Below are 26,566 nucleotides of genomic sequence, written 5' to 3'. Positions count from 1 at the left end.
GCCAGGGCAGAATGAGGTAGCTTTCTCTACCCGGTGGTTAGATTGCCCCAAGGGGAGGTTGGGGGGAAGGGGGAGGGACGTTGGGGAGGCAAGGACTGAGAAGAAGAATTAGGTCAGGGATGTGGGTGGGTGGGTGGGCACGAGAGGAGGGGGGCGTCGGCTGCAGAGCTTCCTCCTGGCTCCAACAGCCTCTCCACACTTCCCTTCCTCTCCCTTCCCCCCCAGGTCCTGGGAGAATTCTCCCCGGTATTCCCCCTCCCCCATGCCCCCGCCCCAGGCGTTGCCACAAGGTTGGGGGGTGGGGTGGGGGGGAGGCCAGCCTCAGCTGTCTGAAGGATCGAGGGGCTGGGGAAGTAGGGCTAGGTGCCCAGACGGCCGCGTGTGTGGGAGGGGATGTCCTCAGATGCCCTCCACCCGGCAGTCCCCGCTCTGACGTGGGTGCCCCCCCTCTCCCCGCCCGGATTAGTGGCAGCTTGGCCTGACTCTCCGGGGCTCCTTCCCCCGCCCCTGCCTGCTACCCTCCCCCGGGTAGGGGGCTGCTCCACCCGAGGGGCACTGTGCTTGCCCAGGTAAGGGGCTCTGGGGACAGCGTGAGGGCAGCTGACTCGTGAGTGCTGCTGTGCTTGTCAGCATGAATGTGTGTCTCAGTGTGTGTGTGTGTGTGTGTGTATGTGCGCGTCAGGGCTCGAGGGGTCCGCGTGGGGCCGAGTGAGCCCACGCGGGTCTGGGGGTGCTGGTCAGCTTGCCTTTGTCCATGAATCCAGCATTGTGTCCACGCACTAGGTGGCTTCCCTTCTGTGTTTGTGTCTTTTGTGTGTCTCCTCAGCTCTTCTCTGTCCTCAGGCACAGATGAGCCGGCTCCCAGGGCTCTGTGGGCCTGTGGCGTGGGCTGTGGAGCAGGTTGGGGAGCTGGGGGAGGGTGGAAAGGCGCTCCTTCGCCCGCCCGCTCCCAGGACCCCCGGGGCATTTCAGGAGTCTGTCTCCTGGTCTAGTCCAGAGACTGTGACCTGACAAAGCAGACATGACAACTGGAGTGGGGTGGGGAGAAGTGTCTGTCCCGATTCCCTGGGACAGTCCCCATCCCCTCTGGGGATGACAGGCCCTCAGGGCCCCAGACAGCCCAGGCTCCCGCTCTACCCTGCCCAGCCTCTTCTAGGCCCCAAGCCACAGGAATCTCCCCCCAGACTCTCCCACAAGCTTCGACTGCCAGAGGACACAGATGGGGGACCAGAGGCACACCCCAGCCTCCATCTGTACCCCGGAGCCAGCCTGGGAGCAGGAGGCTGGGGCTTGGGGGCTTAGGATTGCAGTCCTGATAGACCCTTCACAAGCATCCTCCCTGGCACACTCAGGTCCAGCCACCCCTCAGGGGAGCTGGGGGAAGAAGGGAGTGTTAATAACTCAGTCAAGTAAACAATCCCTACCAGCTCGCCTGGCCACAGACGCCCTCTGGGGGGAGGCGAAGGGGCAGAGGGAATCCGGGGAATCCTCGCCACCCTGATCCAGGTCCTGCCAGGGGAGGCCAGCCCCTTCAGGTCCCCTCCTGTCCCCACCTCTCCACTTCCCCTCAGCTGCTGAAAGAGCCCCTGCTTCTTCTCCGGTCTCCTGGGAGGAAGGCTCCCTCCCAGCTCTACATGGCTCCCTTCTCCAGGGATGATGGTGTGATCTGGGACCAGCCCAGGCATCCGAGAACTCATCCCTTCCATGGGCCGGGGTGGGTCGGGTGCTGCTGCCTCTGTCCTGGTCTGGGTGAAGCCAGGCCAAGGATGGCTTCCACAGGGATTCAGGGGCGTCGCGGGGTGGGAGGTGGGTGCCCGAGGGGAAGGGAAGCACCCGTTGGGCGTGTGGGTTTCTGTGTGTGTCTGAATCTGTCTGTGTGTGTTGGAATCTGTCTGTTTGCGTCTGTGCTCTGGAACCGCCCCCGCGAGGAGCCGGGATGCTTCCTCGGGTGGAGGGTGCCCTGCTTTCCCATTTCCTTTCCTCCTCTCCGCTCCCTCCCAGGAGCCACTCCCATGGGCTCCTCTCCAGTGCTGGGCCTGGGAATACTAGGAACGGGCGGGGCCGCAGACCCCCAGAACGGCGACGTCCAGAGGCTGGAGCAGGTGGTGGCACTCCTCGGGTCCCACCTCTCCTCCAGACACTTGGCGAAAAGAGGCCCGTAGAGCCTAGAGCCGGGACAGACTAGAGCCTAGGCCCTCCCAGAACTGCTGACGAAGGGCATTGTGCCACTGGCTCCTGGGAGGGGGCTTGGGAAGGGGCTTGGGTCAGAAGGTGAAGAGCGGCTTGGCCAGGTGAGGAGGAGGCAGGGCAGACACAGCCAGTGGCTGTGCCCATGCGCCAGAGCTGGAGAGGACCAGGGGCAAGTGGTCCAGCAGGCACAGGGCCGGCTGGCACGGGTCAGAGCGCCCATCACTGACCCGTGAGAACCCGACTGCCCCTGCCAGCTCTGGCACTGTCCCCTCCCAGCCGCCTGCCCTAGCACCCCAGGGGGCACCCCACCCCACCGTGGCCTGGTCTGGCCCCTCCCGCCCTTTGCTCCAGTTCCCGGGCTTGGCACCTATAGTGGGGGTGCTGCCCGCCTGCCAGGCTCCGGGGCCGGGCCCACGGGAGGGTGGGGCGGCTGGGAAGCTGGCACGCTGCCCCCGGGGGAGCCTCTCTCGGCAGGCGCCCGGGTGCCGCGGGGGGGAGGGGGAACAAAGGGCTCATTCTCCCCGTGCGCAGCCGGTGGCATCGCCAGGGCGTTGGCGGAAGCCCCCGGGGCCCGGGAGGGGGCAGGCCCAGGCGGGGCCGCCGAGTCACGGGCTCCTGTTTCCCGCAGGGCGCTGGAGGAGGAAACCGGCGGAGCAGCTTCCCCGCTCTCAGCTGCGCGTCTGGCGATGGCGATCGGAGGTCCTGCTGCGCTCTTCGCCGCGATCTCCCTCCATTAGCCGCGCCGCGCCTCTTTGCGCGCTCCCTGGTGCCTGTCTCTTGGGTCCCGGGATCGGCCCCTCTTCCAGGCACGACCCCCTCCCCCGGCCCCTCGGCCTTTCCCCCCACTCGGCCATCTCCGACCCGGGGCGCGCGTTCCCCCCGGCCCGGCTCCCCGTCTCCCTCCGGGGGCACCGTTCCCTAGCCCCGGCCCGGCCCTCCCCGCGGCGCAGCACGGAGTCTCCGCGTCCCATGGCGCAACCCACGGCCTTGGCCCAGAAGCTGGTGCGGCCGATCCGCGCCGTGTGCCGCATCCTGCAGATCCCGGAGTCCGACCCCTCCAACCTGCGGCCCTAGAGCAGCCCCCCGCCGCCCCGGGGGAGAGAGAGCACCAGCCCGCTGAGCGCGGAGCGCGCGGAAACCAGCCCTCGCCCGCCGGCCGCGAGGCCCCAGAGCCGGCCCATGGGGAGCGGGACTCCGGCGCCAGCCGCGACGACCGCCTCCGCCCGCGCTGCGCCCGGCCGGTGAAGCCCAGGTAAGCGCCACGAGGGCGAGCCAGGCGCGCGCCTCTGGGGACGCTCCGAGCTGAGCCCCAGCCGCAGCAGGGAGCGGGCTCTCCGCGCTCCTCTGGGCTGGGCCACACATCCGACAGCTAGGGCGCCCCACGGGACTGGACCGCGTCGGAGCGCTGGCCCCAGAAAGCCCGAGCGTCCCGTCTCGGCTGCCTCGCCTCCCTCGCCTCCCTCCTGGGGCTTCACCCAGTCGGCCGAGGGGTCACGCGGAGCGAGCGCTGCGGCTCTAGTGCCACCTGTCATATCGGTCCTTTGCATACAAGTTCAATTTTCCCTCCTTTGCCTCTCTGTGGGGCGCAGCCCGCTTTCCCCGCCCCCTTCCCTCCCCCCGTCGTGAGGCTGCTGTTACAGCAGCCGCGCGCGGGTGGCCCTGGCACTGCGGGCTGGACAGGGGTAGCTTGACCCATCCCAGCTGAAGCCTCTTAATCCTCCACTCCCGTGCGGGCTAGCTCCTTCCCCTGTGCGCGCGGTGGAGATCCCAGCCCCACCCCCGCAGCTGTCCTGGGTCTCTGCTTCAGAAACCCAGAAAATGTAGAGCGCTGGGAAGAGGCAGAGATTGGGCTGCCCAGGTGTGCGGAGCCAGAGCAGCCCACAGCCGTGTCTGGCGGCTCTCCCCAGTGACTCCAGCCTGCCCTGCCTGCCCTTCTCACCCCGACCAGCCTGGGTGCGGCTGAGGGCTGGGGGCGGGCAGGCAGCATCCCCAGAGCCAGACTGCAATGTGGGAAGAGGCCTCTGAGACTTTCCAAGCCCTGACTTACACAATGGCACACTGAGAACCAGAGGAGTGACATGACTTGCCCAAGGTGACAGAATGGATGACCGAGTCAGGGCCAGAGTCCAGCCTTCTTTTCCCCGGTGCCGTGTCTTCCACCGAGCTCATCGTCGGGGTTCTTGCTTCCTGTCCTTCACCATGGCGCGTGTCCAAGTCTTAGGGTCAGGGAAGCATGTCATCCCAGAAATAGCGGTCTCTGCTAAGGGGCTCTGGCCCAGGAGCAGAAGGGCTATCAAATCCCAGGTATTTGGGGCAAGGGGTGACCTTCTACGCTGAATCATACCACCCAGGCGGGTCCTCGAGTCACATGTGGGCAGTCCGCGTGGAGCCCAGCCGTGCACTGGCACTTGCCTTACTGGTTTGAGCCGCCTTGGCACTGCCAGGGCGGTGCCCACTCTCTACCGGGTGGTAGGGGCAGGTCTATGTGGCTCATGTTTTGGTGGTTATGCTCCAGGGACCCCCCCTCTGGGAGAGCCCCATGAGGGCAGGAGAGTGATGGAGAGTACGCCCAGCTTCCTGAAGGACACGCCGGCCTGGGAGAAGACAGCCCCTGAGAACGGCATCGTCGAGCGGGAGTCGGATGCCCTGCCACGAGGCGGCCTGCACCGTGGGGCACTGTGCCTGGGAGAGCCTGCTCCCTTCTGGAGGGGTGTCCTGAGCACCCCAGACTCCTGGTTTCCCCCTGGCTTCCCTCATGGCCCCAAAGACATCCTCCCGCTGGTGGAGGGTGAAGGTCCCCGGAACGGGGAGAGGAAGGCCAGCTGGCTGGGCGGCAAGGACGGGTCGCGCTGGAAGGAGGCGATGCTCGCCCACCCACTGGCATTCTGTGGGTCAGCGTGTCCACCTCGCTATGGCCCCCTGATTCCTGAGCATAGTGGTGGCCATCCAAAAAGTGACCCTGTGGCCTTCCGGCCCTTGCACTGCCCCTTCCTTCTGGAGACCAAGATCCTGGAGCGAGCTCCCTTCTGGGTGCCCACCTGCCTGCCACCCTACCTAGTGTCCGGCCTGCCCCCAGAGCGTCCATGTGACTGGCCTCTGGCCCCGCACCCTTGGGTGTACTCCGGGGGTCAGCCCAAAGTGCCCTCCGCTTTCAGCTTAGGCAGCAAGGTGAGTGTTAGAACAGAGCGGATACCCGGGGCTCAGGCCACACAGTGGTCCTCGAGCAGCTGCGCCAGGGCCACACCACACTCCCCTTCCATTCTGGAGAGAAGATAAGGCTGCACCTAGTAGAAGAGCCTGTCAGCTCGGACAGAGTCCTTCCTCTGAGCATCTCTTCCGAGCATCTCCATCTCACTAGGCCTCCCCTGCCTTTGGGGCCATTTTGGGGACTGACCTACCCACTGTCCACTCAGAACAAGGCCCTGGGACCTGGGACCTCAGAATATGTGGTCTTGTCCTGGGAAGGTGGGAGGCAGACTGGGCCCTCTTTCTGGGAAGCCCTTTGGCCTGTGTCCAGGGCATCTCCTCCATGGGTAACCCCCACGCCGAAGAGATGAGATCTAAATTATTTTAAAACCGGTAGAGTACAGGGCATCAAACAATCTGAAGAGACCCTGGAGGACCTTAGGCTGTGCCAGACATTACCCCTTTAGTTGCTGGGGAGGCCCGAGAAATCCTGGGGGATGACCCAGGAATGGCCAGTACAATGTGGGTGGCATTTAGGAGCAGTGCTCAGTAATCAGTACATGAGTTCCATATTTTTTACAACCCTTAAGGACATACAGGTGCATACCTGCTAGTTATCAGTTTGTTCTTTTAAGCCTTGGGAACAAAGTCGGTACTAGCTTAATCCTTTCTCCTCTCTTTAGGGTTTTTACCACAAGGATCCGAGCATTCTCAGGCTGGCAAAGGAGCCATTGGCAACTGTGGAACCTGGGTTGTTGGGCTTAGCCCCTGGTGGGCCTCTCCAGAGAAATGGGGAGGCAGAATGTCCTTCATTCCACCAGAGGGATGGGGAGACAGGCATCAGCAGGCCTCAGAATCTTTGCCCACTTCTCCTGGGGCATCCAGACACTGTTCCCCGGACCCCCTGGCCCACTTGTCCCCCAGGCCTGGTTCATACGCTTGGCAACGTCTGGACCATACCTGGGGGCGGGGGCCTTGGGTGCCAGCTGGGGTCATCAGCCACACCAAGATGCCCCTCTCCTGGGCCTCCTACCACCCAGGTGGGCTGTTACTCATCCCACACACCTGCTGCAGATGAAGGCCCCTGTGGGAAGTGCCAGGAGGGCCTGGAGGGGGACACCAGGGAACCCCATGAATCCAGCGAAGAAGCAAACAAGGCCCCGGGTCCCAGGGCCTGCCCGCCCAGCCACCACACCAAGCTGAAGAAGACATGGCTCACGCGACACTCTGAGCAGTTCGGGTGCCCAGGCGTCTGCCCTGAGGACGAGGAAAGCCCGGCTGCCCCACTTCGGGGCCTCAAGAGGTCAAGCAGCCCTGAGGTCCAGGGAGTGGAGGGTAGCCCAGCTGCCAAGCGCCACCCTGAGTCCTTCCCAGGCGGTGCAGGGCAGGGGGCCAGAGATTGGCAGGAGGTCCTGGACTCATCCTTGCAGAACAAGGCAGAGGCAGAACACCGAGATGACCACAGAGGTAAGGGGGCAGGGGGCCCCGCTTGAGAGGGGCAGCCAGAACTAGGCTTCGCAAAGAGGTCAGCTGGTGCTTTATGAGTAAATCGTACCCAGTCTCCTTTGGGAGCTCCTCAGCACCTACAGGCCGGAGCCTCCCAGCAAGTGGCTTCCATTTCCGTCTGCCTCCTCCCAAGCCAGTGTAATGACATGGTTCAGAGCTTGGGCTCTGGAGTCAGAGCGCCTGGGTCCCGGCTTTGCTGACTGGTAGCTGTGTGGCCTTGGGCTAGTTGCTTCACCTCTCTGTGCCTCAGTTTCTTCATCTTATAACATGGGGATAAAGACGGCACCTACCTCATACAGACTGCTGCAAAGATTACATGATACAATTTACACAAAAGGCTTTGGAGAATTTCTGGCACTTAGCACTCAATCAATGTTCACCTTTACGATGGTCTGTAGTGCACATCCCCGTCTGGGGGATGCTTCTCCCGAAGCACCCCTGTCCTGCCTGGGGAACAAACACGTGTCTCCTAGCCCTCTGGATCCTGGAAACTCAGTTTGGACCGGGCCAGTCGTTAGGGCTTTGGGCACGTGCTGGACCCCTCGGTCATGCTGTGCCCCTCGCGGACGGCTATGGTGCTGCCGGCCCCAGCCTCAGGTCTTCACGGTCACCTCAGTTTCTCAGCCCCCTGGACTGCGACTGCTGGGCCCGGATCTGGACTCTCCCGATGGCCTTGCCCAGGCACCCTGCACCTGGCATGGGTCTGTCCACGCTCTCCAGGCCTGTGCCTGGGCTGGGACGCTTGTTGGCCCCTCTGCCTTCTTGGGTTACTGCACCTGTGGCCTGTGTTGAAACTCTCCTGCCTTCTCACCTTCCGGCGCCCTCCATCCACGCTGGGATTGTCTCCTCGCACTGTCACGCAGCCGGGGGCATCGCTAAGCCCGCGGCTGAGTCGTCCAAAGTCTGTACTAGCTGGATCCTGTGCTTGGGTCAGGACCATCACCCCAGCTGCCCCGGCCTTGGGCTCAGCGCGCCAGACCCCTCCTCTCGGCCTGTCAGTCATGTCAGCACTGCCGAGCTCCCTGCATAGCCTTTTTGGTGACGTTTCTAGCTGCCTCTCACTAATTCCAAGTCGGGCCTCTTGGGCCGAGGCCTGGGGCTGGGCCGGTTCTGCGTGAGGATCGCTGGTTGCTAAGCCATGGCCTGAGGGTTGCCTGAGCCCTGAGGCCCAGACTCCTGACCAGCTGCGTTGTCTCCTCAGGACCCCGGGATGGCAGGACCAGCCTCCAGAACCCAGGGCATCAGGGTGCTTCTTGCTCAGCTACCCCGGCAGGCACCTCTCAGTGCCAAAGCTGTGTCCAGGTGGCGGGAGAGGTGGGAGGGCCGGCCTGCCACTCCCAGCAAGTGCCGAGGTGAGCCCTTGCCCCCTGGACTCCCCCATAGCCTGTCACCTGGGGCGGCCTTCTCACTTCCCTCTGTCCGGTCTCTAGATTGTCTCTGGGAGGGGAGCAGCAGCAGCCGGAGGACGACCTGGCGGCGGGCTCGGAGGAAGGAGGAGGGTCTGGCCTCGAGGCTGGTCTCAGCGTGGGCCTCGCCAAGCACCTGCTAAGTGGTTTGGGGGACCGACTGTGCCGTCTGCTGCGCAGAGAGCGGGAAGCCCTGGGCTGGGCACAGCGGGAAGGTGAGCAGGACGCCCGGGCCTTCAGCCTCCCGGGAGGCCCTGGTGCTTTTACGAGGAGCACGGGGCCTGCGGAGTGTGGGGCCCTGCCCCCCACCTGCACCGCCTGTCTTGCCACCAGCTCAGGGGAACTGGTGTCCTGCTTTGCCCTTATTCCCGGCTAAGGCTCTTAGTCACCATGCGTTCTGAAGTTTCTAGTCGGGGCGGGGACTGGTGGGGGGGGGAGTTGGGATGGGAATGTGTAAAATCTGGTCCAGCCCAGGAGCTTTTGGGCCTGTTGGGGAAACAAGACTGAGTGCCAAGTATCTGCGAGAGCACGGGAAGGCGGGGCAGCTCCCTGCGGCTGGGCTGGCGCGTGAGGACGGCTTCCTGGGTGGTGAAGCACGCGGGCCCTAGCAGGCCGGTGGAGCTCGGGCTGATGTTCGAGACCGTGAAGTCCTTTTGGCTTCAGGCTGTCCCTCCTGCATCCCTTTCATGGCACCTCGAGAGCAGTGTGTTTGAAAAAAACACACCTGTGGTCCATCCCTCCCGGTGGAGGCCCATGGCGGCGGCCTCCTCCCGTCTCAGCCCCTGTCATCAGCCCCTGCCACTCCCTGGGCCTGGATTCCCGGTCACATCACAGTCTGGCCCTCACTTCCTTCCCTGCTCACCGCTCACCGGGCTTGTCCATCCCCTCCGGCCTTGGCACCCTCTGTTCCTTCTGTCTGGAAGGCCCTTCTCCTCCCTTTCTACCTGGTGAATGAAAACTTACTCATCACTCGGGCTCATTCGGGGCGGCCCCCGCCACCCCCGCCCTCAGCCTTCCGCCTTCTCACACTCCGGCACTCGCCCTGTGTTGCCTTCGCCACTGCCGTGTTTATAAGTCCATCTCCCCCTGGAATGTGAGCACTGCGGGGGGCAAGCGCCCAGTCCTGATCAGTGCTGAATCCCAGCCCCCAGCCCCCAGCCCGGGACAGGACAAGGTGTCTGCTGAATGAGTAGATGAACACTTGCTCACTGGCATTCTTGCACCTACCCGTGAGAGCCTAGTCTGAGACTCCGGGTGAGGGAAGGGATGGCCTCCCAAGGTTTCCTCTTCTGATACGAAGTCCCCTGAAGAAAGCTCCCTCTGGAGGGGGCAGTGTGGGTGAAGGGAACGTGCTGAAAGTTGTGTAGATCAGATTGGAAATTCAGAGCCAAGGGGGAAGTCCCTGGGCCAGGAACCGGGGAGATGGGGCCTGCACTGTCCCTGGGAAGGCTTGCTGGAGACAGGGATGTGGTGGGAGGTTCTTTCTAGGGACTGTTGAGTAAGCAGGGGTATCTGTGAGGGGGCCGTCTCCTTTCTGGGGTGGCCTCTCAGTAGAAACTGCTCCTGCTTTTCCCCAGCCCGGCCTGGAGCCCTCCCACATAAGGACCTCGAAAGGGGCCTGTGGCCCGAGCCCCCTCTGACCCTGTTCTCTCCCGTGGTCAGCAGGCCAGGGGCCAGCCAGGATAGAGGACAGCCCGGCCGTTGCAGGCTGCTGCAGCCGCTGCCACCATGGACTGTTCAACACCCACTGGAGATGCCCTCGCTGCAGCCACCGGCTGTGTGTGGCCTGTGGTCGCAAGGCGGGCGCTGGGAGGGTCAGTGAGAAAGCAGGTAAGAAAGGAGCTGGGTGGGAGGGCAGGAAGGGAGGGTTGCTCTAAAGTTTGTGTCTGTTTCTTGGCGGCCTCTTCCCAAGAAAGCCTCCCTCCCCCGCCCCAGCCTCAGCCTCAGCCGCCACTGCCCAATGCCCCATAGAGCAGACCTTTCCCTCTCCCCAGGTCAGAGGGCCACACCTGTGTCCTTGCCTACCCTTAAAAGGAGTCGAGTGCCTACTCTATGCCTCCCACTTTGCTCAGCTTGTACCTTTTAAACCTTTACAACACCGTGAGGTGGGTATTTTTGCCTCCATTTTCCAGATAAGAAAAACTCAGAGAGGTTAAGTGACTTGTCCAAGGTCACACAGCTAGTAAGTATTGGGTCCAGGATTCAGACACTGGTCTTCTGATTCCAAGTCCTGCTCTTTTCACAGTTCTCAGCTTTTTCTTCCTTGGGTCAACTTGGCCACCCGAGGTCTTGAAATTTCCCAGTGTTCCAATAGACATGGCCAAAAATGATTTTCGAGGTCAGAAATGTTTGGAACACTGTATTCTACATGATCCTTTTGGAGCCTTGCAATGCCTATCAGCATATTAAAGGCTCTGCCTTCTGCGAGCGAAGTATACTATGTCACCGTTGAACCCTAGTGCCCCAGAAAGCTGACGTTTTACAGTTTGTCGAGTCCCTGATTTAGACATCACGCCCTTGCTCTTCTTCCCTGACCTTAGCCTGTGCTTATTTTGATTTCCTGACCTTCCTACCCCTCAGGCTCTCCAGAGCAGTCCACCGAGGACTGCGCCCAGGAGGCTGGGCACAGCGCCTCTTCCCTGAGGCTCACCCAGTTTGTCTCCAGCCAGGGTGAGCCATCTTGGAGCAGGTGGGGCGAGCAGGGGATGGGTGAGTCCTGGGGGAGAACAGATTCCGGTCTGGCTGTCCCTCCACCCAGTGCCATGCCCTCCTGGGGGGTGAGGACAAGCCGCACAAGGCGGCCTTCTGTCTGCACTGACGGCCAAACTCCATCTCGCTTCCCGCCCCCAGCTTTGGCAGAACTGAGCACCGCAATGCACCAGGTCTGGGTCAAGTATGAGATCCGGGGTCACTGTCCCTGCCAAGCTGATGCCCAGGTGTGGGCCCCTGGGGATGGGGGCCAGCAGGTAAGAAGCATGGGACAGGTGACAAAGCACTAGCCAGTGGGCCCCAGTATCAGGCAGCGCGTCTGCAAGTTACTGACCTTGGCCGGGTTTGGCCTCTTTCTTTTGATGGGAATAAAGAGGGATATAGAGGCTCGGTGAAATCAGGCGACTTCCCCCGCTCCCCTGAGGTTTAGGATCCATGGAGCCAGCACTAGCTGCCCCACACACCCGGCAGAAGGCCTCACTCTGCTTGCCCAGAGCTCCTACCCATTTGGTGCGTTTTCTGGCTTAGCACTTGCCGCATCAGACGGAGCTGCTCACTGGCACGTCCTGTCTCTCCGGGCCCCAGGCACCGGCTCTTGCTGGAGGACCGTTGCCTACCTTCCCAGCATTCCCTGCACCTAACACATAGCAGGTGTTCAATGTGCATTTTGCGCAGCTTTTCTGAAGCTCATGTTTCTATTATAAAAACCATTTATTCAAGAAATCATTTGTTGAATGCATTTTGTACGCCAGACAGCGTGCTAAATACTCGTGGTGGAGAATTTGAAAAACACAGACAGGTATAAGGAAGAAGATGACGATGGCATATAACACCGCCATGACCATTTTGACAGCAGTCATTTGCCTATATATTTATTCAAGTCTATTTTCGTATCCTTTAGACCCTACTGTATAGAATTCCAGGACCTGGCCACCAGCCTGCCCCTCCCAGAGCAAGTTTTCTCTACCTCACGTTGTATCATATAACATTTTGCTCCTCGTAAACATGATTTTAGGACTCACGGAAGTCTGTTGTTAATACATGTGGGTTAAATTGGACTGGGTTGTGTTTGCCGTTTGTAAAAGCTCTGGTTGGACTGGGGGGTGGTGGATGGGTTTAGCCGAAGGAGAGGACGGAGACAGCTGCCCCACCTCCACAACCTTCCTGCAATGGGGACACCACCGGGACCAAGGACATCAAAGAGGGTGAGTGGGCCCCGGCCCCTCGATCGGACTCAGGTGTGTGGGGCCGGGGTGGGAGACTTCAGGAGAGACCGAAATCGCGTTAGCCGCCCTTTGTCCCCCAATCGCCGTTCCTCTTTTTCAAGTCACCCCAGAGAAAACGAATCTAAATACAACCTAGGATAAGCCTCCTGACCCCTCTCCAGCCAGAACCCCGCTCTAAGCCCCTCTTTGGGGAAGCCCCTCTTTTGGGGGAGCTGCCAGCGGGGAGGCTGGTGGTGGGAGGTGGGCGCGACCCGAGTAGAGCTGTGCCGGGCGATGCCAGCGAGGTCAGAGCAGGCTCGGCCGGGAGCTGAGGGAAGGGCATGTGGGCAGTGGAGCCTCCAGAGGAAGGTGAAGCCCTCACCGTCGTTCTCCTTGGCAGAGACTCCGGACTCCACAGAGACGCCGGCAGAGGACCGTGCTGGCCGAGGGCCCCTGCCTTGTCCCTCTCTCTGTGAGCTGCTGGCCTCCACGGCTGTCAAACTCTGCTTGGGGCATGAGCGGATACATATGGCTTTTGCCCCTGTCACTCCTGCCCTGCCCAGTGTGAGCAAGGGTGTGGGGGTGGAGGGGATGGTGGGCTGGGGGCCTGGCAACAGAGGCTGGGCGAGCCCTCCCTGGGGGTCCAGGGGATCCTGAGCCCTCCTGCCTTCCACCCCTCCCTTCCCGCAGGACGACCGCATCACCAACATCCTGGACAGCATCATCGCACAGGTCGTGGAGCGGAAGATCCAGGAGAAGGCCCTGGGGCCGGGGCTGCGGGCTGGGCCGGGCCTGCGCAAAGGCCTGGGCCTGCCGCTCTCGCCGGTGCGGCCCCGGCTGCCTCCCCCCGGGGCTTTGCTGTGGCTGCACGAGCCCCGGCCTCGGCGAGGCTTCCACCTCTTCCAGGAGCACTGGAGGCAGGGCCAGGTGAGGCTCCTCACCTCCCCACTTCCAGCTCTCATCCCTGGCCTACCCTCAGGGCCTTGATCCCTGCCCCAGAAGGGGCGGCGGCAGGGCCGGGTCTCCGGGCTGCTCTGGTGTCCCCTACAGCCCGTCCCAGCCCATCCATTCTTCCCATGTCTTCGTTTATTTCCCCACTACAGCCTGTGCTGGTGTCAGGGATTCAGAGGACATTGCAAGGCAACCTGTGGGGGACGGAAGCTCTTGAGGCGCTGGGAGGCCAGGTGCAGGCGCTGCACCCCCTCGGGCCACCCCAGCCTACAAGCCTGGGCAGTGCAGCATTCTGGGAGGGATTCTCCCGGCCTGAGAGTAAGTATTTTCGATGGGGGCTAGAGGGAGCCGGGAGGCAGAGCCAGGTGGCAGCAGAGTCCTAGAGTGACCCTGGGGCAGTTGGGAGCGGAGCCCACGGCAGAAACAGGACTCTGTTGCTGCCATGGGGGCAGAGCCTCCGGGCCAAGGAGGTTCCTCCATGGACAGTGGCCTTTATTTATCCCCGCCTAGTTCGCCCAAAGTCAGCCGAGGGCTCGGTCCTCCTGCTGCACAGACCTCTGGGGGGCGAGGACATCGGCAGGTGTGTATGGGACCACGGGCCGGGCCTCCCTTCCCGCCGCCGCCCGGGCGCTTGCCATCCCTCCCCTCCTCCTCACCCTTTTCGTCACCCTTGGCAGTCTGCGCTTGCCTCTGGAAGTTACCCCAGTAGTGGGGGGCTTTGATGGCGTCTCTGGTGGCCTGGGTTGAGCTCACTGGGCATGACCCCTCCCTCACAGGGTGGAGAACCTGGCCGCCAGCCTGCCCCTCCCAGAGTACTGTGCCCAACATGGGAAACTCAACCTGGCTTCCTACCTCCCCCCGGGCCCTGCCCTGCGTCCACTGGAGCCCCAGCTGTGGGCAGCCTATGGTGAGTGCCCACTCCGCTTCTGTGCCCCCCCCCCCCATTTCTATCACCTCTGGGCCCGTGTGCATCTGTGCCAAGGTCCTGGGGTCCGTTCCCAGCTGTCCTTTCTCTACCCCCATGCAGGTGTAAGCCCACACCGTGGGCACCTGGGGACCAAGAACCTCTGTGTGGAGGTGACTGACCTCGTCAGTGTCCTGGTACGTGCTGAAGCCCCACTGCCTGCCTGGCACCGGGCACAGAAAGGTGGGTCCTCGGCCGGAAGCAGGGGAGGGGACAAGCTGCAGATGTGAGGTGCTGTGTCTGCCTGGCCCGGGCTCCCCTGAGCTGTCTTCTCCCTCAGATTTCTTCTCAGGCCTGGACGGGGAGGGGCTCTGGTCTCCAGGCAGCCAGGTCAGCACCGTGTGGCATGTGTTCCGGGCACAGGACGCCCAGCGCATCCGCCGTTTTCTCCAGATGGTGAGGAGGGAGCCGGGAGCCCTCCCCTTCCCCTGCACAGCTCTCAGGCTCCCTGGCAGTGGGGGCTCCCAGCCCCGGAAGCTCTCTCCCTGTCTGAGTGCGCACCTTGTGTGCTCCCCTACCCTCTCAGGTGAGCTGGCAGCCTCGATTCACACAGGCAGGTGCGGAGAAGGCAGACTGGGACCTAACGAGAGTCATGCAGTGGGGCGCATAGAAAGAGCAGGGGGTCGAGGCCTGCGCTGATGATGATTGGCAGGATAGCGGGGGCTGCCGCAGGCTAGGCGCTGTGCTGAGGCCCCTGGGAACGTTATCTCGGCGAACTTAATTGTCATAAACAGCCAGCTCCCGAGGTCGGTACTGCTGCGTTCACATTTTGCACGTGAGAAAACTGAGGCTCACCGGTAGTGCTGGGACCTGAGCTTATGGCCGTTTCCCCCCCAGGTCGTTGCCCTGTGCTCCTCCTGGGGGCAGGCAGCCTTCCCTTCATGGGCAGAGGGGAGCCCGTCTGAGATGCTTGCTTGCGGCTCCCCTTTTCATCATCTCTACCTAGAGGTGTAGGCAAGTAAGGGCTGAGGGAGTCTTCACGGCAGGTGGAGGGAGACTTGACCAGGCTGAAGGAGGGACAGGGCAGGAGAAGGTGAGCAGGACGCAGGAAGCTCCAGAGGGCTGGGGAGGTGGGCGGTCAGCGTTGAGGTTAGGGCAGGCCCAGTGGTCCAAGGCCAAGTTAAGCCCCGATTGTCCTGGGAAAAAGACATCCACCAAGTGTCATGCCCGCTAAGACGTGCGCATGCGCGCGCGCACATGCGGGCACGCAGATGTCGGCATGGCTGTCCACCACCGCCCTCCTTCCCACGGGCATGCGCATCTGCAGACGCACTGACAGACACACAGAGATCTGTAGATGCACACACTGATGCTGGAACATTCAGAGGGGAGCAGGCAGAAGCATCCTTTCACACACGCATGGCCCTGTCTCATCTGGGTGTGGCCCGATGTGGGCGGTCCCATACGGCCAAACCCCATGACTCATGGGGAAGGTCTGAGGGGCGTACTCTTAACGGGTGGCCTGGAAAACACTGCTCTAGTTCCAGGATGGACTTGAACTTCCGGGGCAAAGGAACCTTGGGACTGGCCTGGGGCTACCCTAGGGTCCACCTGGCTCACCAGCCTCCCCTCTCCCCATGGCTCAGTCTTAGATCCCTGAGCCCTAAGCCCAGGGACAATTGTTGAGGTCCTCGCTGAAGGAGTGGATTTCGCTGGTGGCCGGTTGGGGCACAATGCTGTCATTCACCCCTTCAAGTATTCCTTGGGTATCTCTTTCTGTGGCCTGTGCCAGGCCCTGTCTGCCCAAGGTGCTACCCGCTCTGTGTGAGCTGGTGAAGACCCCTCATAGCTGGGCCTGCTTAAGAGGCCTGGGCCTGGACAGGCGAACCCGCCCATCCACTGAGCTGTATGGCCTTGCCTCTTCTGGATAAAGGATCTTAGAAGAGTTTGGATTGTCTCCTCAGGAACATACAGCCGCCTATCTGACTACAATTAGCTTACTATCTGGGACATTTGCAGGACTCTAAGTTAAGAGCTGCTGGTGTAGAGAGTTCACGAGTTGGTACCATGCAGAATGTGTTCCTGGGTTCTGGAGAAAGGGGTACATTTGAGCAAGGGAGCAGAGGGCCCAGGGCAAGGGATGCAGAAGCTATTCAAGGCATCTGGCCCCAGGAAAAGCACGGATTTAGACCCCAGCCTCGGAGCCCTTAATCCTTTCCTCTAAGCTCCTTCCAGCCAAATCTCTGATCTGCCAACCTGAGTGGCCCCAGCCCCTTACCCCCAGCCCCTTTCTCGCCGTCCTGTGTCCTTTCCTGCCTGCCCTTCGAGACTTGACCGCTTCACCTCTTTCCCGTGCCCTCGGCCTTTGTAAGGTCCATGCCCCGTCCTGCTGTAGCCTCGCCCTTGCCTCTCTCCCTGGCTCATTCCCACTTCTCTTCTTTGAGGTGTGTCCGGCTGGGGCAGGCAACCTGGAGCCTGGCACCCCAGGCAGCTGCTACCTGGACGCAGGGCTGCGGCGCCGCCTGCGGGAGGAGTGGGGTGTGAGCTGCTGGACCCTGCTGCAGGCCCCCGGAGAGGCTGTGCTGGTGCCCGCGGGGGCTCCCCACCAGGTGCTCCCCCCTGGGCCAGGGGCTCTGCCGTGAGCTCAGAATGTCACAAGAACAACAGCATAGTGGTCCAGCATTCCTCTGCCTGTTATATTTTTGTCCCTCTCAAGACCTGGAGAGCTAGGCTGGGCAGGAAGCCACATCCCCATTGTAGGGAAGAGAAGCTGAGCAGTCTTGAACTGGGCACTGGGTCCTCGGATGCCAAGTTTGCCTGTGCCATCTCTGGCATCCCCTTGGCCTGGTTTTGACCACACCCTTTGGGGTGCTGGTGCCGGATCCAAAGGCCTCTATTCTTTGAGAGCTGGGTGAGGTCATTATGGGAAGTAGATCTCAGAGCCCAGCCGGGCAGGGGGGTTGTGCAATCCCGAGTCTCCGCTGACCACCTCCCTGCCCACTTCTTCCCTGGCACAGGTGCAGGGCCTGGTAAGCACGGTGAGCGTCACTCAGCACTTCCTGTCCCCTGAGACCTCTGCCCTCTCCACTCAGCTCTGCCACCAGGGACCCAGTCTTCCCTCTGACCACCGCCTGCTTTATGCCCACGTGAGTGTAACCCTGACCGGGAGGCCAGGTGTGCTGCCCGAGTCCCTCTGTGGCACAGCTGGAGTGGCACGGTAGATCTAGCTCTGTGCTAAGCAAGCAGCCAGCCTGGGCCCAGGAAGGGTGTCCCTTTTGGTGGGGAGAGCACAGGAATGTGACTGTAAACTCCTTGTCTTCTCTCTTTCTCCTAGATGGACTGGGCTGTGTTCCGAGCAGTGAAGGTGGCTGTGGGAACATTACAGGAGGCTAAATAGGGGGATCCCAGGTGTCTGGGGTGGGGGTGGGGGCGGGGGGGCAGGTAGACCAGGTGCTCAGCTCAGGCACAGCTTCAACAGTGAACGACACCGGGAACCTGGAGACTTTCGGTCAATCCCACAGGCACCACACTGGGCACTAAAAGGGTACTGCATTCCCCGCCCCCGACCTGGGCCCTAAAGCCAGCAACCACAGTGCCATCGAAGTTCATACCTGTTCTTCGCAGGCTGGTACCTGCTCTATCCCTGTGCCCCTCTCCCTGGTACCAGGCCCACACTGGAGGTGACTGACTCCCTCCAACCCCTGCCCCCCAACACAGGTGACAAACAGCCCTTCCTTGGGGGACTTTGGGAATCTTTCTGGTTTAAGCGACACCTTCTTCTGCTGCCTCATCCTCTGCCGTCCCACCTGTGCTGAGCTCTGTTACACCCCCCACCCCCTCATGGGGCTCCAGGCACCCATTGCACTGCAGGCCTGCTGGACGAGGGGCCACCGAAATCCCACCTGCTTGCCAGGGAGCTGTGATGTGTAGGGAAGGGACGGCCTCAAGACAGTGCCCAGGCTTGGCTGGAGAAAATATGACAAGGACAATGCCCTGTCCTTGCTCCCTTCTCTAGCCTCCCTCCTTTCTATTTTCCATTAAAGTCTGTTGTTTTGTGAAAGCTGCTAGCGTGGTTGGCCCTGCTCCCGCAGGCCATGTGGACTGGGGAGGGAGGGGAGACATGGAAAGGAAATGGAGTGGGCAGGACCTGGAGCCATTGTGACAGGGGCCTCAAACATCCCTGCCGGCTCTTCTTCCCCAGACTTGGGTCCCTCCCTCCCACTGAGGAGCACCTGGAGCCTTCCAGGGTGCTGCTCCTGAGAATGCTCCTGTTAGGCAAGGCAGAGCCCTGGGACGCAGCAGCAAGGTGGCCTCGAGCCCCACTCTTCCCTGAAAACTCCAGAGAGCCCATCTCTCCTGTCCGACCTGACCTGGAGCTCCGGGAGGGAGCGTGGCCCAGAAGGGGCCTTGCCCTGGGCTTGGCCAGCTGCCTGGGACAGTCAGCAGCCCCTCCCCATCCCTACGGCCCTCTGGCGTGTGGCTCTGCCTGCTCCCCTGCCTGAGTACATCTCAGCCCCAACACGCTCCTGCTCGTCGTCATACATAATTGTTCTGCGGTGGTTCGGGAAATTTTTTTTTTTAATAAATTTTTTTATTATAAATTTAATATACTTTCAGAACACTGAGTAAATAAGAAAAAGTCACCATAAGCCCACCTCCACTCATCCCTAACCCAAACACTAATACTATTTCGGTATATTTCCTTCCAGTATTTTCCTCCAAGGGTTTATTTCTTTTAATGCTGTTGTGATCATTTTCTATGTTGTTAGCTAACGTTCATTTTAAGTGGCTGCTTTCATTCTGTTAAGTGGCTTTGCCATGATTTACATAACCATCCCTCATTTAAAAAAAAAATTACCTTTCTTCATTGTTTGCAAAGCTAAATTATTTTCATTTTTTCATGGGCTAGAAAAAGAAAAAGAGAAAAATAAGGAACGCCTACACTTTACTGTGTCACCGTTTTCATTTAACGGATCTCACTTAATCCTTTATCGTGATTTTGAGATAGATATTCTTTATTACCATTATACAGACGAGGAAGCAGGAAGGCTGGGGGTAAGCGAGTCACCCAAGGTCGTATGTACTGCAGTTTTAGTGGCAGAATTGGGATTTGAGCCAAGTGTCCTGACACCAGCCGCCTCGTTTATATTATGGTTTTAGGGCTTAATGGCCTTTGCAGGTGGGCTTGTTGTCTTCTTGGTCCTCCTTCCAATACAGGGACTTCACAGCTGATCACGTTCCCAGTAGCACTGAGTGACCCATTGCTACCTACACTTTATCTTATATAGCCATGTCCTGATGTCACCCCAGAACCCCAAACACAGTCTTCTTTCCTGTGGGAAGATGGGGATGGCCCCATGACGAGGCCTCTTTCTTCCCCGCAGACCTCCCTTCTGCCTCCCTTTCCATGGTGGGTCCCAGCACTCTCCAAGGGCATACTGGGTCTGACTCCTCGCAAACAGCAAGTGGATGAATGTCCCAGGACTGGACCAGAAACGAAGCCAGTCTAGGTGGGGACTGGGCCTGAGACTCGGGTCGAGGCCGTCCTCCTTAGGGAGGCTCAGCTGGCTCCCCGCCCTTGGCCAGTCCTGCCCTTCGGGCCTCTGCTTCTCCGGGCACCCGCTCTGCCCAGCTTCTCCTTCGGTCTCTCTCACTGGTGCAGGTGGCACAGACGCCCAACCTTCGGAGCTGAGAGTGACCTCAAGTGTGAATATCCAATGTCACCTTCCTCTTTTTTCTTATAAAGTACATTTATTAGACTTTTAATTTTGAAATGATTGTAGGTTTATAGTCATGTCACAAAGATAGTAGAGACATTCCCAGTTACCCCTCATCCAGCTTCTCACATTAGCATGGCATGTAACCATGGCACAGCGGTCAAAACTAAGAAGTTGATTTTAATACAACAATATTAACTAAGCAACAGACTTTATTGGGATTCCACTGGTTTCCCACTAACGTCAGTTCTGTTTCCGGATCCACCTGTGCCTACATGTTACGGATGGCCTACACAGTAGATATGGCTTCCCCAAGGTCACTCAGCAAGCTAGTGGCAGAGTCCAGGCTGAAGCCAGACCTCTTCCTCCCTGTACCTGGGGCTACTGCCCTCCTTGCCCTTCCCACTTTGACAAGAGACAGAGTTTGCTGCTCTGGGACGGCCTCTAGCATCGCAGACACCCTGGCCCCACCCTGCCTGCCCATCCCTGCCTGCTTCCGAGGTTGCCTGCGCTGCCTTCCTGCGCAGGTGCTCACACGCACATACAGGCCTACAGGCCCCAAAATGGCTGGCTCAGGCTTTGCTCCCGTGGGTGCTGGACTACATGGACACTCCCGTCTACCCCATGCACGGGCACCCCCACCGGCCAGTGCTTTTCCCTTTCTGGGGATGGAGGTGCACGTGCAGAGCAAACTTGATGGAAACCTTTCTCTGTGTCTGGTTCTGGAGGTTTCTATCTTGGCCCGGCTCCCTGCCTCAGCTTTGCCCGTCTGTCTCAGGGCCTTTCCTGCCTCAGTTTGGTGTGTGCTCTCTTCCTCCCAAAGCCTTGAGAAAGTGTGTTTTCTGTTGTCTCCCTCGGCCGGCTCTCCGGAAGGGCTGGTCCATCCCCTCGAGGGCCCTGCCGGAGCCGCCCTTCAGAATTTACAAGCGGCTTTCATGGCTTTCAGGTTGCCTCATGTGCTTCTCACCACAGGGGTGATTAGGTCCACTTCACAGGAGAGGAGTGATAATGGGGGGAGTGGAGCCACGGTTTGTTACAGTCTTTGCACTTCCAGGCAGTCAGGCTGTCTGGTGTTTATCTGAGGCTGCCTCTGAGGCTTTCCGAGCCCTGCCCAGACATGACCTCATTCTCTCTCAAATCGTCCCTGGGAGGCAGAAAGGAGTCTGGGACTGATGTTGCCCCCACTTCACAGATGGGAAAACTGGGGGATAAACACACACACGTGCGCGCACACACATACACACACACACACACAACCTGTGCGCGCGCGCGCACACACACACACACACACACACACACACACAGCACCTGTGTCGACAAGCTGCTTTGTAGTCCTGGGGTCCTGACTCTCGGCCCTGTGAGTTCAGTGGTTTGGGGGGGTTCTGGGGCTGGGGATGGCAATATTTGTCAAGTGCCTCCAAGGATTGTGGGACCACTGGGGACCCCACGGCCTAATACAAGGCCCTGCCTCTGGGAATCTCACAGTCAGTTCAGCGTGTGAGAAGGGCCTAAGGAGGCTGATCTGCTGTGGCTGGAATTCCCAAGGGTAAAGCCTAGGTCCATGGCAGCCGGGAGGGCACATTCCATAAAAGTGGGCCTTCGTGTGGTAGCAACACGTGCTGTGGCCAGAAGGGCCCAGCCAGGGGGTTGGTGGCCCGCCTGGTGATGGCCACCTATGCGGACATCACTGAGCTTCTCCCATGTCTCACCTTCTCAACAAGCCTGTGAAGGAACGGCTATTGTGAGCCTACTCTCTGTGTGAGGAAACTGAGGCCCACAACTTACCCAGGAACACAGAGCCAGCCAGTGAGCAGAGGCCTGGCATCTGGTTCCAAGTCCATGCTTTGTCTGTTCCACCAAGCCATTGTCCCCTCAAAAGGGAGATGCACAAAGCCAGCAGGAGGGAAAGGGGAGACCTGACTGAGGATGAGGAGCCCAGACTTAGCTGACTTCACAGTTCCATTCCATTCGATCATCGGCCCTGCCTTCCTGTCCTGAGAGGAGGTTAAAGGATGCTCCGAGGAGGAAAGGTCAAGCTGGGAGAGAAGCAGGAGCTCTCCCAAACCCACACCCTGCTCTGGATGTGCTTGGCTGAGCCAGCTGGGTGTGGGGGCAAGAGATGAAGGAGCAGGACCCGGCCTCTTGCCCTGGCAGAGCTCTCAGTCTGCAGGGGAGAGGCCCCTGAAACTACTGGGAAATGCGGTGGGCAGGGGCCAGGACACCGATGATCCCAGGTCCCCTCTCTGACGCGAATCCCCTCCTCCCACCACCAGCCACACCTTGATCATCCCAGCCCCGCTTCCTCCCTCCTCTGAAAGCTGTCACACCTCCTTGGCCAAACCAATCATTTAGCACTTGGTTTATAATTCTGAGTTGACTTTTTATTATCCGTCTATGTCCGTCCCCAACTCAATCAGAATCTCCAAGGCAAGAGCTAAGTTCCCCCTGCTACGATGACATTCAGTACATTTTTAGTGAAAGAGAGAGGTTATTTGGGAAGTGATCATTTCGGTCAATGAAGTGATATGTTTATGACCAAAGCTGGACAGCAGGTCCCAGCCTCGGCCCCAGGCCTCTGTGACGTTATTGGGTTTGTTGTGACGCCACTGTCGCTGGCTACAGTGGCGCTCCGCAGCCTGCAGGCCGGATGATGTAACCATCGGAACCGGTGCGGACATGTGCGCGCTGGAGAAATTAGCAAGGCTGGCGGCTGGAGGTGCCGGTAAAGGGCGAGGAGAAACACACGGAAAGGCCGAAGCCGGGCGGGGTCCGCTCTGCGGAGCAGGGAGCCTGGCCCCCTTACAGCCTGGTCCCGCCCCGCGGTGACCAGCCAGCCAATCCGGGCATGCCGCGGGGACGCGCAGCCTATCAGCGGCCGCGGCTCGGCCGCAGCGTCCGCGTTCGCGAGCATGCCCAGCGCGAGTCCGCGGGGGAGGGGACGAGGGCTGGGGCGACGCACCGCGGGCTGCGCAGGTCGCACCCCGCCCGGCTAGGCCGGTCCGCGGGGCACGGCTGCCGCCTCCCCAGGAACCCGATGGCCTTGGAAGGCCTGGCGGGGGAGCTGGCGGCGGTGCTGGAAGGCCGGGGGCTGCGCGTGCAGAGCTGTGACTCGGAGCCGACCGGGGAGCCGCCGGCGCCGGTGCGGCTGCGGAGGAACGTCTGCTACGTGGTGCTGGCCGTGTGCCTCAACGAGCAGGTGAGCGTCCGCCCGCCGGCCCCTTGCCCGGGTCACGGAGCGCGCAGCCAACCCCGTGGGGACCGAGGACCTACCGGCAGCAGCCATCGCTTCTTTGTGGGTGGCGCTTCCTAGTTTTGCAAAGCACTTGCACTTACACTGACATATGAGCCTTGTGCGGCCCAACCCTACGACTGTCCGATGTACAGAGGAGGAAACTGAAGCCGGCAGTCTGTTTGTCTTATCATACTGGGCCTCAGTTCCTTAAAGAGGAGGGACTGTATCAATTCTCCTTCCTTTCCCCAGAATCTAGCATAGTGCCCGATGTTGTAGAGCGTGCCCTCTTAAAGATCTGTCCACTGCTGCAGACATCTCCCCAGAGTCCCTTGGACGGTAATGATGCCACCTGCACTTAACACCCGGACCTTCTCACCCTTGTGTGATGCTCTTTTTGGCGCTGGTCCCTGTGCAAGTTGCTGTAAAAACAACTAGCAGGGGCCAAGGCCATAGGTAGGAGTCGTATAGGGTGGGGGCATGTTTCAAAACCTAGACTCCAGTGAGAGAAAAGGCGACAAGCAGTTTGTAAACCAGGAGGGGAAGTGAGAGATACAGTGATGGACAGTGCAGACACTTGGCACCCCCTCTCCCCCCACTGCGGGGCCTGATCCCCAGCCCCTGAAGCAGCTCCCAGGAATCTTAGCCCTTTTCCAAAATGGAAGTCAGAATGCAAAAGCATGCATTGCAGAGAGGGGTATCTGGCAGCCACACGAGGGTCACTCCCTGGGAGAGCTCAACAGTTTGACAGTTACCGGGAAGGGGGTACTGGGCAACGGGGTTTGAGGTTTCTGGCCCCAGGGCAAGGGAAGGTTGCTGGCTGTGCTGCTCCTTCGGAGCCTCCTGCCTGGCAGTGTGGGGGTGAGGATCCTTTCTCTCCTCAGGATGAGGTGCTGCTGATCCAGGAGGCCAAGAGAGAGTGCCATGGGTCATGGTACCTTCCCGCGGGGAGAATGGAGCCCGGAGAGACCATTGTGGAGGCGCTGCAGCGGGAGGTGAAGGAGGAGGCTGGGCTGCACTGTGAGCCTCTGACGTTGCTGTCTGTGGAGGAGCGGGGCCCCTCCTGGATCCGCTTTGTGTTCCTCGCCCGCCCCACAGGTATGGCCCACCTGGTGGCAGCATGGGCAGGGGGCAGTTGACACCTTTCCCCCGGCTTGACTTCCGGTGAGATGAGCACCTGTTCTGGCTGGTCCAAGTCTGGCGTCTGCGGATTCCAGCCGGAGGGTCAGGGCTAGAATGCTTGGGTAGCTGTCGCCTCTGCCAGGCCCAGCACTTCTCTCCACACAGACCCTTTTCCCCACCCCACCCCCCACACCTCCCCCAGGTGGAGTTCTCAAGACTTCCAAGGAGGCAGATGCGGAATCCCTGCAGGCCGGCTGGTACCCACGGACCTCTTTGCCCACTCCGCTGCGGGCCCATGACATTCTGCACTTGATGGAGCTGGCCGCCCAGTACTGCAAGCAGGCCAGGCACCCTCTTGTTCTTCCCCAAGAGCTTCCCTGCAGTCTGGTCTGCCAGCGGCTCGTGGCCACCTTTACCAGTGTCCAAACGGTGTGGGTGCTGGTGGGCACGGTGGGGACGCCTCACTTGCCCATCACCGCCTGTGGCTTTAACCCCATGGAGCAGAGGGGTGGCATCAAGATGGCTGTCCTGCGGCTGCTACAGGAGTGTCTGACCCTGCACCACTTGGCAGTGGAGACCAAGGGGTTGCTTGGACTACAGCACCTGGGCAAAGACCATACGGACGGCATCTGCCTGAATGTGCTGGTGACGGTGGCTTTTCGAAACCCGGGTATCCAAAATGAGCCCCCAAAGGTTCGGGGTGAGAACTTCTTTTGGTGGAAGGTGATGGAGGAAGACTTACAAAGCCAGCTCTTACAGAGGCTTCAGGAGTCATCTGTTGTCCCGGTCAACAGATAGGGAGGGGCCGTCGGTGCAAGGAGTTGGGGATCTGTGCTCCCTCCACCGTGGTGGCTTTGCCGCCCTCTGAGGGAGGCAGGTTAGCAATCAGGGATCCTGTCGCACTGGCAGCAGGGCAGTTCTCCTGCTCATGAGGACTTCCGTCTCTCCTCACCATGGAGCAGGTCCCTACATTGCACCAAAAGGGACAGTGCCTTTAACCAAGCAAGGAGTCCAGAGCTCAAGGCAGTGCTTCCGAAGGGCTATGAGAACTTTCTGGACCAGAGACAGCATCTTCTCATCATTTCCCACACTCCCTCACCCCCCACACTTGGTAAAGCTCTAAATCTGGATTCTCAGGCACCTCAAACATGAAGGGGGTGCTGGGGAGGTCGCTGCAAGGGAATGCACCTTGCTAAGTAAACCAGTGTTGCTTCCTTTGCCTCCCTGCCTAAATGTCTCTGTGGGAAGCGAGCAGGAAGAGGGGATGGCCCTCAAAAGAGAAGCTCCTCCCTTGTCCCACCAACAGTCGCCCAGGCCTCCCCAGACAGCAGGCGGACGCTGCAGTGGCCAGCCAGGTGGGTATAGGGTGAGGGGGACAGGCAGGCTTCCCACTGTCTGCCACAGCCTGTCTCCAGCCCCCTGGGGCCCTCTTCATTTTGCTTGCCAGGTAGGATGTGACCACATTCCCTGCAAGGTCTGAGCCTTGAGAATGCCAGGGGAGCCCCTGGTGGGGGAGGGGCTGTAAGAGCTGCCCCTGCCTCGGTTTCCTTCTCCTTGAACTCTGCCAGCCCCTAGGCTCCTGCTGCTGCCTTTTTTACAACTCCAGCCCAAACCAGATGAAAACTCTGTCTTCATCTTCCCTCCGCCCAGCTGAATCATGGTAGAGATTGTTTAAAGAAAGAACTTTACTGAAATTTAAGGGAAAACCGAAGGAAATGAACAAAGAAAATATGGTGTGTTCTCCTTACTGCATCTGAAGTCCAGATTTCTGATTTGGAGCTGGAAAACACTTGTCTGGGCTTCCCTTCTGAGCGATGAAGGACCAGAGTAACCTCAAACCACCCCACACCTCTACCTTTGCCTCTCGTGGCCACCATCTTCTTTCCGGACTCTGTGGCTATGGTAGAAATCCTCTCCCTTCTGAGGACAAATATATTCCCAGTAATGAAACCAAACCCTTTCACTCTGGTTCACTTCTGTCTTAGGGACCCACTAGGCCACATCCACATCAACGGGCAATGATCTTTGTTCCCATTATCTAGCCTACAGTAGTTTTCAACTCTGGGTGCCCATTCGAATCACCTAGAGAGCTTTAAAAACAACTCTGGGTCACCCCGAGAGATACTAATTTAACTCGTGAAGAATGGGGCCAGGGAGTTGGTATTTTAAAAAGCCAACTAAGTGATTCTAACATGCGCCGAGGTGAGATCCATTGACTGGCCCCCTCTCGAGTCTTCGGCTTGCTCTGCCCCGGCACATTCTTGGGGGCCCCCTCAGAGGGTCTCCACATACATTTAGAGCGAGATTTTTAAACTATCAGGCCCACCGTTCACTAAAGCGGTCATACAACTCACGACCTAAGCACCCGAAAATGACGCTTGCGTACAGACGCTCCAGACGGCCTGCACCCTTGTGGCGACTCTGAGGCTACTCGGCCCTCA

The 26,566-nt window shown here is 60.0% G+C and overlaps 2 protein-coding genes across 4 annotated transcripts; both read left to right on the top strand.

Annotated features, from left to right (window-relative positions):
- Nucleotides 1-461: 461 nt before the first annotated feature.
- Nucleotides 462-18,117, top strand: HR (HR lysine demethylase and nuclear receptor corepressor). Of its 2 annotated transcripts, none has more exons than XM_016141609.2 (20): nt 462-569; nt 2,819-3,442; nt 4,706-5,358; nt 6,060-6,843; nt 8,084-8,234; nt 8,313-8,503; nt 9,954-10,118; nt 10,869-10,958; nt 11,139-11,254; nt 12,118-12,202; nt 12,603-12,766; nt 12,893-13,129; nt 13,306-13,471; nt 13,664-13,733; nt 13,930-14,060; nt 14,181-14,300; nt 14,398-14,513; nt 16,502-16,666; nt 17,075-17,203; nt 17,392-18,117. In XM_016141609.2, exons 3-20 carry the CDS (start codon nt 4,747-4,749, stop codon nt 17,452-17,454), a joined length of 3,555 nt encoding a protein of 1,184 aa, XP_015997095.2. In that variant the 5' UTR covers nt 462-569; nt 2,819-3,442; nt 4,706-4,746; the 3' UTR covers nt 17,455-18,117. The 2 variants fall into 2 exon arrangements, with proteins under 2 accessions (XP_015997095.2, XP_015997094.2); XM_016141608.2 differs by having other exon boundaries at nt 9,951-10,118.
- A 4,598-nt stretch (nt 18,118-22,715) lies between these two features.
- On the top strand, nt 22,716-26,076 carry NUDT18 (nudix hydrolase 18). Of its 2 annotated transcripts, XM_016141621.2 has the most exons (3): nt 22,716-22,970; nt 23,888-24,101; nt 24,328-26,076. In XM_016141621.2, exons 1-3 carry the CDS (start codon nt 22,809-22,811, stop codon nt 24,921-24,923), a joined length of 972 nt encoding a protein of 323 aa, XP_015997107.1. In that variant the 5' UTR covers nt 22,716-22,808; the 3' UTR covers nt 24,924-26,076. The 2 variants fall into 2 exon arrangements, with proteins under 2 accessions (XP_015997107.1, XP_015997106.2); XM_016141620.2 differs by lacking the exon at nt 22,716-22,970 and having other exon boundaries at nt 22,977-24,101.
- Nucleotides 26,077-26,566: the final 490 nt, after the last annotated feature.

The sequence above is a fragment of the Rousettus aegyptiacus genome, unplaced genomic scaffold, assembly GCF_014176215.1.
Source record: "Rousettus aegyptiacus isolate mRouAeg1 unplaced genomic scaffold, mRouAeg1.p scaffold_m13_p_16, whole genome shotgun sequence".
Classification (NCBI taxonomy): domain Eukaryota; kingdom Metazoa; phylum Chordata; class Mammalia; order Chiroptera; family Pteropodidae; genus Rousettus; species Rousettus aegyptiacus.
The sequence above is the reverse complement of the archived record's forward strand: the minus strand, read 5'-3'. Positions and strand labels throughout refer to the sequence as shown.